Source organism: Pezoporus wallicus, unplaced genomic scaffold (genome assembly GCF_028554395.1).
Source record: "Pezoporus wallicus isolate ANWC-B61680 ecotype Strahan unplaced genomic scaffold, APGP_CSIRO_Pwel_v1 contig_6814, whole genome shotgun sequence".
Lineage (NCBI taxonomy): Eukaryota > Metazoa > Chordata > Aves > Psittaciformes > Psittacidae > Pezoporus > Pezoporus wallicus.
Genome location: NW_026639755.1, coordinates 2,175,714 through 2,189,639, shown reverse-complemented (window position 1 = coordinate 2,189,639; position 13,926 = coordinate 2,175,714). Strand labels below are relative to the sequence as shown.

General features: G+C 41.5%; 1 gene segment (V, D, J or C); it reads right to left on the bottom strand.

The window, feature by feature from the left end:
* Nucleotides 1-2,174: 2,174 nt before the first annotated feature.
* On the bottom strand, nt 2,175-10,363 carry LOC130602754 (T-cell receptor beta-2 chain C region-like). The segment is given in 6 exon segments: nt 2,175-2,575; nt 4,022-4,128; nt 5,166-5,183; nt 5,565-5,900; nt 10,064-10,176; nt 10,347-10,363. Coding segments are annotated over 6 exon segments (618 nt in total).
* Between the last annotated feature and the right edge of the window lie 3,563 nt (nt 10,364-13,926).

Genomic DNA, 13,926 nt, shown 5'->3' with positions numbered 1-13,926 from the left:
TCCTGAAAGACTGGGGAGGGGTGGTGTGCTGAGAGGCCGCTGCATTATCAGAATGATTCTTTTTGGGTGAATGTCAAACCGCATCCTGTTTTGCTCAAATTCAGCTGCTGTTCCCTTAAAGAGATGTTTTCAAGCAACTATTTGCAAGTCCCCTGCTCTGATTCTGAGGTACCTTTTTCTGCTGAGCCCTTCAGAGATACTTCCTCCTTCTGTTGAAGACCCTGGTTATGCTCAACATAAGCTCCCTTCAGGGTCTTCACTCTATGCCTCATACTCCTTGTGTCTTGCTATTGCATTCCCAGCTGTTCTGCTTCCAAAGCCCCACAAGTACTCCTCTATCTCAGTCTGCATTAATCCTGTCTCTACTGAGGATGCATCTATATGTAAAAGTTATGATTCGAAATATGATTCTCCATTTACTTCAGAGTGCTCTACCTCTGAATTACCAATTGCTTAACTCGCACCATAAACTAATAGCTTAATGAATTGCAACATGGATGAAAGATCTCCAGAAACACTCTCCAGGATTAGCAATCCCTCAGTTTCGCAGTCCATGCTGCACAGAAATGATGCCCACAAACACAGCTTTAAAGAACCACACTGGTTCCCCATTCTCCTCCCCCACAGATTAGATGCTCTTCCCTTTTTCTGAGTTACATCCTTTTTTCTTTCTTTCCTTCTTTGCTTTTCTTGGTCTTTCTGGGTTTTTTTTATACTCCCTAATTTTCTTTTCTAAGCTTTACTTTAAAAAGACCACACATTTTGATGTGTGTGGCACCCAGCCATCCAACTCCTTTCCTTTTTGCAGAGGCTAACAAGAATTCTTGGGGAGGCAGATGGGTCGAGGAGAGAGGGGAAGCGAAGCACCACCACAGTCTCCTGTAAACCTAGAATGTGTCAGGACAACTCTGTACACAGTAGAATCTGTTCCTCTTCTTGGACCTAAGCATCAGCCCCATCACAAACGTCCCAGTCAAAACACTCTTGAAAATGAGTATGATGGACACAGATTTCCCAGCTGGAGCACTTCTCCAATCGTTTGCTGAAAGGGAAGGGAGAAAGCAATAGAAAGCGACAGAGAAAACAAACATTTATTTAGAAATCTTGACCTGACAAGGACAGGGTTTTTTTCATACTGCTGGTTAGGATAACTTGTTCAGTGCTCTTTTGCACAAGCTATAACTTGGATGCCCTTAGCAGAAATACCACATTAACTACTGATTGTATTTAACTCTTGGTAACTAGTGATTGAATTTTCACATTCACTTGGCATGACTGATAAAGAATTGATCCTAAGAATTAAATGTTGGAGGAGGCATCAAATGAAACTGGATTTTGAGTCTTTCTCATGGGAATATAATTTGTAATAGCTCTGCAATATATTTAAGGAGATAATGTACTGTAGAATGCAGTGATTTACCACACTGCCCACTAAAATATCAATGTATCTTTGTGCTACAAGTAGGTCTGCTGCTCTAAGAGGTGTTTTTCATACCGAAATGTTGAGTTCTAGTAGTCAGTCTCATGGAAGGTTTCACAGCAGTAGACAGAATTTGGATGTTCACATCCATGCACGTGTATTCAGGGAGAACATGAATGGATGTGTCCAGGCATACAATCATGCATCCAGGCATGAATATCTGTGAGTGTCATCAAAAGCAAACACAAGACAGACTGAGACATTCACACACAGAACACATCTCTCTTTGTATACACAATTGTATGTACAGATAAACAAACGCACTGTCAAGAGAGGAAAATGAATTGTTTAACTTACCTTTGAAGACACTGCAATCAAAACCATAAGAAAATAAATAGGAGATATTGTTAGCACCCACATATCGTCAGCTCTTTTAAAGTGCTCTGTTTGTGCAGTCACTTGTATAATAGAGGGTGGGTGCGGGGATCAAAATTACATGGCTTGTAGCAAGTTTGGAGAAAACCAGGATTGGATTCCTGTTCTTGGTCTCAGTTTCCTGGGGACTGACAGATCTGAGTTGTATAGTAGCCTGGCAAGAAACATGCCCTCAGTAATGGCTGCTTACTCTAGATATAGGAACCTACAGAGGATGACCTCCATATGCACATATATTTTACTCATCAGCATCACATTTGTGTATCAATTCTAGTATTCCATTCTTAAAAGAATTGGCAAAACTCACAGGAAGTTGTGTTGCAGGATATTATTGCTACAAAACACCGAAATAAAAACCAGTAACTCACGCTTCTTGAATGGAAAAGAAGCTAAAACTTTATTCCAAATACAAGGATGGGTTTTCAGCCTCTGAGCATTAACAAGGTGTTAATTTTAAAGATATGATACTATAAGATACATACGACACGGTGTGATACGATATGATATAGAAGTACAGGGAAAACCCAAAAGTGATTACAACAAAGTGGAAAGGACATTGAATCACCAAGAAATAATATTCAGAAGTTCTTAGGCAGAAGAATAGATCCTTTGCTATAGAAAAGTAGAAATTCTAATTTGCTATGTTCCTGCTGATGGCCACATCTTCATTCATTCATTACGACAGTTCTTCACTTATTCTCTATAAAACTTGCCACCAACCTAATTGAAAACAAAACAGAATAAATATATAATTTTTAAAAAAGGCAAAAGGAACAAATAAACAATATAGGAAATAATAGACCGTACTTATCAGTGTCTCAACTGTTGTGTCTCCTGAGAGCAGCAACAGAAATAACCATGTTGAATGTTCATGCTTTCTCCCCTTTTGCACCAAGCAGTGTCTTAACCTGTACAGATTATTTACTTACACACTGAATAACTTTGTATGTAAGATCTGGTGGCCTTCTGTAGTGGAGTGACTGCATCAGTCACCAGTGACAAGGGAAGAGCTGCGATGTCATCTACCTGAGCAACCTCAATTAGTGAAAGATGTTCCTGCTCATGGAGGGGCTCATGGTGTGGGACCAGATGATCTTCAAGGTCCCTTTCAACCATTCTGTGATTCTATGATTGTGATCTAGTAAAGTACAAAACCTACTCTCTCTAGTATCCTTTTAAAAAGACACTAAACCATAGCTGAGATTGTGTTCATACTCACCCTTTAACTCTAGCAGGTCACTTTCTGAAATATATCTCCCAGTCCTGCTTCTAAAAGAACAAGCACTGATGCTTCCACTACTCTCACCAGAAATATCTTTCAGCCACATGAGAAACTTAACGATTAAAAGTATTTCCTATAGTTAGTTCAACATAGATTCATAGAATCAGCTAGGTTGAAAAAGATCTTTAAGATCATCAAGATCAACCATTACTGGGAAGATCATCACTAAACCATGTCACAAAGTGACTCATCTACATCTTCATCCCAGTTGGGCCTATTTTGCTGGTGAGGAGGTGTGACAGGTAGAAAGGGCCTTGGCTCTGAGTAAGCACAGCTCGGCAATAGTGAAAACATCCCTCAGTTATCAACACTTTTCAGAATAAACCCAAAATATAGCCCCATTCTAGCTACTATGAAGAAAATTTAATTTATACCAGCCCAAATCAGCACAAATATTCAAAGTCTAGCAGACTGTAAGTCTGTAAGACAGTAAGTTTATCACCATGTAAATAGTGATGTATCTCTCCCATTTGTTCAGATTTAGCCCATTGTTCTTTGTAAATCTTCGTTCAGATTTATCCCCCATATCTCCTGAACCCCCCTGTTTATTACTCTCACTGCAGTCATAAGTCGATACCTACAGAGAAGTGCGGTGTATCTGATATTTCCCTTCTTTATTTTCTAGAGAAGTTGTCCTTAATTCTCATATTTTTTCATGTGTTTAAAGACTATTTTGAGGAGGAATTTCTGTGCTAGATAGCATTGATTTTATTTGAGTTCTGGAAAAACAGAAAACTCATCACTTGTGATTTTTCAAACCAGCCTGCCCAAAGCCTGACAGAATACATGAAGAACAGGTCCTCAGCTGAGAACAGATTTTTTCTGTACCCACTGACCCTTGTATTAGTGAGTAATCTCAACCTGCAAGTGGCACAGTAGCCTACCTTGACTGTCCACACCAGACCGCTCACCAAAACTGCGTAGAGCAAGGCTTTGCCACAGAGAATGAGGTAAGTGAGCTTCAGAGAATTTCCATACCGCAAGTAGGACTCTGCAAATCAAACATCATTTGTGCATTGCATCCTCATCACAAGAGACTAGATCTAATGTAGCTCTAATCAAATAAAACCCCTTGAAATCTTTAGCCAGGTGACACACGGGAACTAGAGCCAAATGAAATGGCTCTGTTGATAAGACACAGTAGCAGATGGGAAAGAACACTGTGATTCAAACAACCAAGAGAAAGCAAGTCTAGGAAAGAGAGAGAATGCCTTAATGCTAAGGAAGTAATTCCTGATTGGGAATGTTTAACCATTGTGTTGCCATACCTACTGAAAAACTAGGCTATTCATGTGAATCCCTCTTAGGAACTTCACTTGAGCTGAACCGCAAGATACACATTTTGTTTTCATGCATTATTGTCTGTGGCCTTGTGAGTGCTGCTGCTGTATCAGGGAAGTTTTACACAGCCCACAGTAACATAGTCTCTAGAACTTTAATTCTTGTGGATTTTTCACTCTTAAGGAATTGCAGTTGAACCTGGTCTTGGTTCAACCTTAAGATTCCTGAAGCATAAAAGAAGTTGGTGAAAACCAGGACTGTGTAAAGATGCACACATAGATATAGATATCCTTGCAGTCTGGAGGGGAATGGGACTTGTAATGAGAAATATTCTGAATCTGATACTAAGAAATATTCAGGATTCTGAATCTTAATGTGATAATCACTTGGCTGAGTATGAATTTTTGCTTTCATGGCTGAGCAAAAAGCTTCCCAACAGAAGGCAATGTTAAGGACTGGAGGAGATGATAAAAAGAGCAAATTATGCTCTATAGGGAGACGCAACAATTTCTTCTGCTATACCAAGAGAATCATAAAGAAGAGCTAAACCCCTCAAACCACAGCTACATACAGTGAGAACATACAAACCTCTTGAAGCATGGGGTTTTTTATTCTGAAGTACAAATCACTTGGACGGGGAAGTAAAAGCCATTATTCTAGTTGAAGTCTCACAAACCTTGTACTTCACATCAGCAAAACTGGGATTAAAATACATACAGATACTTGCCTGTGAGAAGACACACATACCTTCCGTGAGTGCACAGCCTGAAAGAGAAAAAGGGACTGAAAGTCATATTTCTCTTCAATCCAAACAGCACCAATTTTTGAAGTTCAGTTTACAGTACACCAGCTAATTAATTTTACTATACTATAGATTTTATGATACTGCACATTTACCATAATACAGGAATTTCTCAGGGAAAATCTGGAAGAAAATTTGAGAAACTATAGCTGTACAATGATAATGTGGATCCAGAGTCCCAGGACTATGAAGTGACATATGCAGATACCTACATATTTACATAAATATTTGTGCCATAACCACACCCCGTGTTGAAGTTGTATAGAGATACGTTTCACACTGTAACCCACACCCTTTTGATTTATTTGGGATTTCTAGTTTGTGATACACGTTTTTTTTCTCACCAGCATCACCGTAGATTAATTTGTGTATTGATTCCGGTGTTCCATCCTTAAAAAAGTTGGCAACACACTCAAAGCGATTTGAAGGGTTGAACCATTCCTGGTCTGAGATCCTCAGTCTGCTGGTCAATGAGTAGGTACTCCCATTGCGTGTGGAAAACTCATCTGTCCCCACCCCTTCTGTCCTCGTAGCACCGTTCACCTTCCAGACCAGATCCAGGTGGTCAGGGTAGAAACCAGAGGCCAGGCATACCAGTGTGGCCTTGTTCTTCTGTTGGATCTCTGCCTTTGAAGGGGAAAAGATGGCCACGGCTGGAGGTATGATTTCATCGTTCTTCCCTGAAACAGAAAGCAATATGGCCCAGGGCTTCCGTAACTATCTTCAGTGAGAAACTGCTTAAAATTTGTGCTTTGTGACTCCTGATATATCTGGCCTTTTAACAATTGCCTATTAGACCATTTGTATCTGTTAGATATATACAGAGACCAGGAAACTGAAAGCATTTGTCTTCTCTCATTACAGAGAAAAAGAAAAGGTCTGGCTACAGAAATGCATGAGTGTTTAAACTTCTAATATATCTCTGTCAGAAGAATAGGAAAGCTAAAAGAACCTGAGCAAACGGATAGGCAGAAAAGTACCCAGTGGTGCTATAAGGCCTGTATTTGTAACATTGTGCCAGTAGCTCAGAGTCTGTGTTAAACAGCACAAGCATCTTCAACTGATTGAATTACATTCCTGGAGATGTAGTAAGACATGATGATTATTGCAGCATTCAGAATTATACTGCTATGTGATACCCTACTGGGACCCCCACACCCCATCTGAGAGGAGACTTGAAAGGAAGCAGTTAATCTTTCTCACTGAAGTGAAGAACACTCTAAGTAGGAAACCTGAATCTGCCTGGGACAAGTTTTGCTTTCTGTCTTAACTTGCTATCCTTCTGAAGAGTATAAAATACAGAACTCTTTATGTTATTTATTGTTTAGGTATGAGAAGCCCTGGACTACGCATCTTCCCAAACTGATGCAAGATTCTATATGCTATATGCTCACAAAACAAAAGTTGTCTCCTGTCCTAAAGTATTTAATACCTTCAATACCTACATACACGACTAAAGACAACAGACTTCCACGATCAAAAGGATGTACAAGGTAACAACAAGGTATTGCTCAGAAGCTATGCAGTGACCCTAAAAGCCACCTCTCCGCAAGCCATCTTTATTAGAGTGACGTTTTTACTCATCTAGCATAATAAACCCACCAGACTGCACGTGGAAACAAAAGTGCCAAAGGGAAAACTTTCACTGCTTTTCAGTGTGAAGACACTACAAATTGTAGATGCTCTTCCTGATCACTCCCTCCTCTTTAGAGTGGAGAGAATGAGTAGAATTAGCAGCAACTTACATCTTGCATAGATCTTGACCTCTAAGCCCCAGTGTTCGCTTTCCACTGTTAGCCAGTTAAGGCTAATGATTGTCAGTGCCTACAAAGATCTCTGGGGTGCTTCTGTGACCATGTGTGAGGTGGTACAGACTTCAGGAGAGATCACTGCATAGTAATGCAGATAAACCCCTAGAAGTCTGGTGCTGCTCCACTTTGCTTACAGTGGATATGAGGAGAGGTTGATCACTTTCGCTGCTCCCTTCTAGTACTTGGCTTTAGGAATATTTTTCTGGTACAAGCAAGAGCAGTGACAATCAGGAAAAAAAAGTGCTATCGACAGCCCATTCTGTTCTGATCTTCCGCAGTGTTCATGGCAGCTGCTGTCATAATGCTCAATCATTTCCATGCACAAACTCATACATTCTCTGTCTCACATTCTTCACCCACCCAAGAGAAAAGAATAACCACAGTTCTTCCATTCTCATCATGGCAAGGTCAGTTTCATGATTTCTTGTTATTTTCACTCCTGTTCTCATGTTGAGATCATTTGTGGATATGCTGCCCGTCATTAATGCAAGGGAAATCTTTCAGTGTTCTCCACATTGAGCGCTCGGGTTAATCACAGCTACTTACCTGTAACTCTGAGCATGGCACCAACTCCAAAGATAACAAGCAGAGCTAGACACAATCAGACTATAACCTACAGTGTGATTATGTTCTTCTTGCCAGCCACTTAGTTCTTTCAAATGGTGCTGTTTAAAGGAGCAGGCATCTGTGTGTATTTCTACAGTTTGCTATAACGTATATATATATATACAGTTCGCATAACATATACAGTGACAGTAGCAGATGGAAAAGGTTTTTTTTCCCACTGGTTCCAAAATGCCTTGATATAGGGGATGTTAAATCCTTTCCTGGGAGGGTATAAGGCAGAGAAAGCAAATATTGAAAAGGAGAAAGAATAGAGGAGAAAAGTGCACTGAGACAAAAAGAATATGATGCTTTTTGAGAATTAGAAGCCATGAAAAGGACTGTTAGAAGAAGCCCGTGCCCAAAAGCAACTCCAGGCAGCCTGCCCACCATCTATGGAGAAGGGGGCAAAGTACCAGCTTTTCCTGTCTGATTCAGCAGACACAAGAATCCACACTCTACCTCTGAAATGCTGCATTTCTTACACAGATGAACTGCAAAAACTCACACAGCAAAGGAGAATCTTTCGTCCCCAACCTCCATGTTTTCTCAGAGAATTGGAGGAAATAGAACTATTTCTACCTTTCTCCTTCATGAATTATTTCTACCTTTCTCCTTCATTTCCTTCATAAGGAAATACAAAGGCAATAGAAGGATCTCAAAATCTGTGCCTGCAATTCCTACACTTCCATATCAGCGCATCTCATTTTAACAAGCAACCAATAAAGCATTAATCCTGTCCTCATGCCTGTATGAAAAATGATCATTATTCTGCTGCTAATTAAGAATGCTCTTGTCCCCTCAACCGGCATTACATAGATCACAGAGATTGGAATTCTATCTTACCTACGACTGTGAGCTTTGTCCCACTGCCAAAAGACAATCTTGCATTATTCACACTGTTTTGCAGCTGCAGGAAAACCTCTCCTCTGCTGTCAGTCTGAGCCAAGCCTGTGGACTAAACCCTGCCCTCATGTAGTACCAGCAAATGAAGAAACACAAAGTACATTTAAGGTCCCCTCCAAAAGGGAGATGTCTGTAAGGAAAAGGGAGCGCTACCACATCTGTGTGTCTAACCAGGTGAGTTCAGTCACAAAAACACCTCTTTCACAGCCCTTTTGCTTCAGGCTTAGATGAATTGATTGTTACAGTTTAGAGGACATTTATCTATTTATCTAGCTGTGCTATCAGAGAATATTTCCCATATTCAGAGGCAATAATTGTCTTTGCTTATTTTCAATCAAACAGACTAATTTCCTTAAATGCCTCATTTTCTTTCAACATCAAGAATATTCTTCTTGTGCAAAAAAAAAAAGCCTTTTATTGTTTTACTTACAAAATAACTTTCAACACACAGAATCCCCATTTGATTGGTTCCTGAACACCCCTCCCTTTCTCCTTCCCTGGAAGGAATTCTCCTTGCTCTCTTATCTATGATTATTAAAGTTAGCTGCATAATTGACTGTGGTCAGTGAGGGATCAGTGTATTGATTTTCACCAGCTCAGGGACCTCAGATTCACACTGGATTTCAAATAATGTGCTGATCACTGACTTTGTGGAGGTTGAATTTTATCACTTGCAGTCATTTGATTCTATAGTGGAATGCTATGATACGAAAGCCTAAGACACCAATATTTCTGACTCCAGAAGCAATACAATGAGATCACTATCATTTATCAGAAGCAGACTTGTTCTCCCAGAAGTGTAGCCCAGATAGAAACATTCCCTGAGAGCTATTTTATTTGAAATGAATGATATATTCACTTTTGTAGTTTTCAGTGGCCTTTTGGCGTCTCCTCTGAAATAGGAAGGTCATTGTCCTGATGAGTCTGTTTTCTGGAAAAACTTGCTAAGTTTTCTGTGGACACCTGGAATTAAACAGCTGCAGAGAGCTGTTAACATTGCTTATTATAAACTTGGGTGTCTTCTATTTTATCAGCTGGAAATGCTAGTACGCTTATTTGTCTTTCTTGGTTACCTGAGTTAACACATGCTTTAGTTTACCCTGGAAAGATTCAAAGTCATTTAAGTTTGTAGAGTCCTTATTTTGTTTTCTAGACCTGTCCAAAGTGTTACTGTAACTCAGTTTTTTCCAGACAGATAACCTTTCATTGACTTGTCCTTCATCATCTATAGCACCAGAAGAACTAGCATTATGGAAATGCATATATTTTTAACCCATTCCTCATTCCAATTCTTTCAATGGTCAACTTTTTCTTCACTGAAAAGGCATTCTTTCAGTTCTCCAAAGTGAAAAGTGTGTCCCTACCTAGAGTATTAAATTTAGTCTATTCTTCAAATTACAGTGGGTTACTAGCACATCACAAACCCACCAGTTTTATAATGAAAGGGACGATAAGGTTGAAGTTCTCTAAAGAAAAGATGGGGGATTTGAAGTGATTTAAAAGAGAAAACAAAAATATCTTACCTAGTACTGTAAGTTTTGTGCCAGCACCGAAAGTCAAGCTATTTGTGGTCACAGTGATGAAGTGTTGTACTATAAGCCAAGAAAAGCAGAAGCTTAAGCAGTGTTTACTGCATCTGAAATCCCAAAGATTCCCAAGAACCCTTGATCTCTGTCTGAAGGGATTTGGCTGAAAACCAGCTTGAAATACCGTTATATAATCTGTATGATAATTTATAAAAGAATTTCCAGAGTTTTTTGATACTTACTTTCACTGGCTACATTTCATCTGAAGTTGTTTTACAACCTTTCTGTATTCTGCATTTTATCTCATTGATATAGAATCATAGAGTCATAGAATCATAGATTGGTTTGGGTCTAAAAGGACCTTAAGATCATCTAGTTCCAAGAGCAGAGATGAGAGGCAGGATCACCTCCTTCAAGCTGCTGGTCATGCTCCTTTTGATGCAGCCCAGCACATGGATAGTTTCTGGGTTCAAGCATGCACTGAAGAGGCTCATGTTAAGTTTTTCATCAGCCAACACCCTCAAGTCCTCCTCTGCAGACTGCTCTGAATCACTTCTCTGCCCAACCAGTAGCTGCTGTGAAGCTGCTATTTTCATTTTGCAAGTGTAGAAACCATACAGATGTGCCTAGAGTGGAGGAGGCTAGATGTCAGTCTTGTAAGCTAAGCACTGTGAAGCCTTCCATTCTGCACCTTGAGGAGGTAATAATCAAGTAATATTTGCTTTGTGGTTGTCATAGTCACATGCCTTTTCACATAGGATGTTCACCTTTTTTGCACTGAACTAAAATCCATTTATTTTCCCTTTCAATGGCAGGTGAGCCATCCTGAACAGTCTTTTACAATCCCATTCAATTTTCTGATAGCTTAAAAGTAATTCACACAAGGGCAGTCCAGAAGAGTAAGTTGGCTAGTCTGAGACAAACCCTTGATATCCATTGGGAAGTACTCCATTGAGACAGTGTGGAGAAGGTTTAGAGAAAACCTTTGTGCGCACAGGCATGAGTCAGTCAGTGGGCACTGGACTTACTTAAGAAAGATACAGCATATTTTGCATAGTGCCTCTGAGAGATGCCTGCTAGATGTCAGAATTCTTCTTCTAACACTCTCATCACATGAATAAAGAGCCATTGTTTATCGCAAACATTATCATGTCATAAGAGAAAAAACACAAACACCAATAAACAACCAAACCAACCTAATTCTCTGCTTCACATACTCGGATAGGCTTTAGGTGCACCTGCAGCCAATCATCCGCCTTACTGAAAATTATTTCAATGTCTCAGAATCCTGTTTTCCAGAGAGGGCAGGGTGGCTCTCAGATGATGAAAGGAAGTCCTAGTATACCAGGTCTGTCAAGAAAAACCAAGGCAGAACATACCTGCTGAGCTGCAGAGTTCTCTGTAGCTGTCTTAACACAGGTTAACCCTCCCACAAGGCACAAAGGGGTTTTTGTAAAGGCCTCCTGGAGAACATATCATTGTGGGTAATCTGTCCCCACAATGATACAACCTCCTACAAAAAACAATCCCACCCGTGGCTCCGCCCTCCCATTTTTGTCACCGTGAAAGATTGCCTTGGGAACCACAGGCCACATCCTTCCTTTGCCTGTTTGCGTGTGACGGTCCAATTACCTCTGAGTGTAGACACTATCCCTGGATTTTTAATTCCGACATTTTTCTCCTATAGAAAAAAAAATATACTTTTTTTATGAACTAGTTTTAAATGCAGTTATTTTGCACTTGGTAACTTTATGACAGTGTTCATGCTGCTTTCCTCCCAACTATTTTTCTCCTGTCCCAGAATGACAAACAAACCTCAAGCCCACAAGTAACTCCTTTGCACTGAGAGCAACTTGCTTGCTACAAACCAGTGTTCCTGTTTGTAGCCTGGTCTGGTTGTGAATATCCACTTTGGTCTCTGCTGTGCTTGTCACAGTTGCTCTGAAAGGGAGGGAAGTAGGAGGCTGAGCTCTTAATTTTGTATTCCTCTGACTGTATTGTTATAGGAAGCTTCTCCCAGGTGCCTGTGACCCTAGCTATGAAAATGCTTCATCTAGGAGTGTGCTTTCAGTTTGGAGACTGACCATAGGGAGCATGGACTGATGGTGACAGGTAACAGATGCTTTTATCTCTCTCCCTTACACATAACCAAATGAAGATAGAAAGTCATATTCTTCCTCCCAAGAGGGCAAGATCTGTGCCAGTGAAGCTGTGCATGCCAACACACACTGAGGCAACACAGGGAAAGATAGCTACATGAACAAAGGTTTGGGACAGTCTAGGCATATCAACATTTTCACCACTGCCTCCCTTCCCTCTTCCACATGCCGGCCACCCCACACCCCCAGGCAGAGCAGCTCCAAGCCAAAACCCCCCATGGAAACAAACTGCAGCACCGCAAACAACACAATTCCCAGAACAGAGAATATGCTTGGCAAGAGGGATGACTCCCAACCTGAGACTCTGTCCAGCAAAAAGAGCTATGGAGCCAAGCGTCACGGCACGTTGAAAGCAGTTACTGCCAAAACCGAGGGATGGATGCACAAGAAGCCTGGCATCAAGACATGAGAACGTAAGGATGCGGGGAAGAAGTTCCAGTCTGTGAGACTGAATGGCCAGGGAGCTGAGCTGCTGACTCAGCCTGGAATGATGGCACAGACGAGGATCAGCGAGTACCGTTGGGGACGCGAGACCGCTCCACGCTCGAAGCGCATCAAGACCAGCACTCGAGGCCCTGCAGGTAGCGCCCGGGGTGCGCCTTCGTGCGCGCAGACACCGAGACCCGGGTAAGGGCCGGGACGCAGCCGACGGGTGACGCGACAGCCACGGCCTGGCTGGAGCTGCCCTGCTCCTCACGCTGCCCCGTCCAGGAAGCAGTGGCTCCCTTTGCCTGCCCACAGGGGCTGCTCCGGGCACCCCTCTCCCCTGCGCTGACCTCACACCCCTTCCTGCATTTCACACCTCAGGATCTCCTCCAGCTCCCAGTCCTTCCACTTGGCTTTCAGAGGGACACGGTCTGCAACCACCGCCGACAGAAAACCCGTGTCAGCCGCTGGCACCTTCTGGCCCTCGGCTGCAGAACTTCTTGTAAGAGTTTCATCATTTGTGATCCATGTTTTATTGGAGTCCCTGTGAATGTAACAATGCCCTTTCTTCCCAAATTGTCCCAGGGGCATGCACCACTCCAAATGCATGCTTTGGACCAGTATAAATGGTGACTCTTTTTCCATGGCTTAACCCTAAGGCTCAAGTCAAAGCTATTAACTCTGCCTTTTGAAGAGAAGCATTACTAGGCAGTGCTCTAGTTTCTAGTATTTGGGTATTGGTTACCATTACATATCCAGCTCTTTGTTTTTCTTCCACTGTGTAGCTGCTGCCATCAGTGAGAATCTCCACAGCAGCATCATTATGAGAGCATCAGCACGGGTTTAATTTGCTGGGATGTGATCAAAAGGGGAAGGAAACCCTCACAGTCAAGAAATGAATGACAACATGAAGGCTGTGAAGAGCTGGCAGCAGATGTTATAGCAGAATGTAAGAAAGAACATGTAAGGTAGTTGTGGAAACTACTAGAACAGTTGTTATTTCCTTTATCATTGTTATTATCGGTGGTAGCAGTAGTGATTTCTGTTATACCTTAGTTACTAAACTGTTCTTATCTCAACCTATGGGAGTTGTATTCTTTTCAATTCTCCTCTCCGTCCCTCTGGGAGTAGGGGGAGGGCAAGAAGGGATTAAATATTTGATCAGAGTGCCATTCCCTGCGCCTGTCCTCCGTATCACAGCCTATGGGGCTGCTCAGAGAAATGCTGCACAAAGAACGGGTGCCTGAAAGTGTTTATTTTTTCATAAATTTTGTA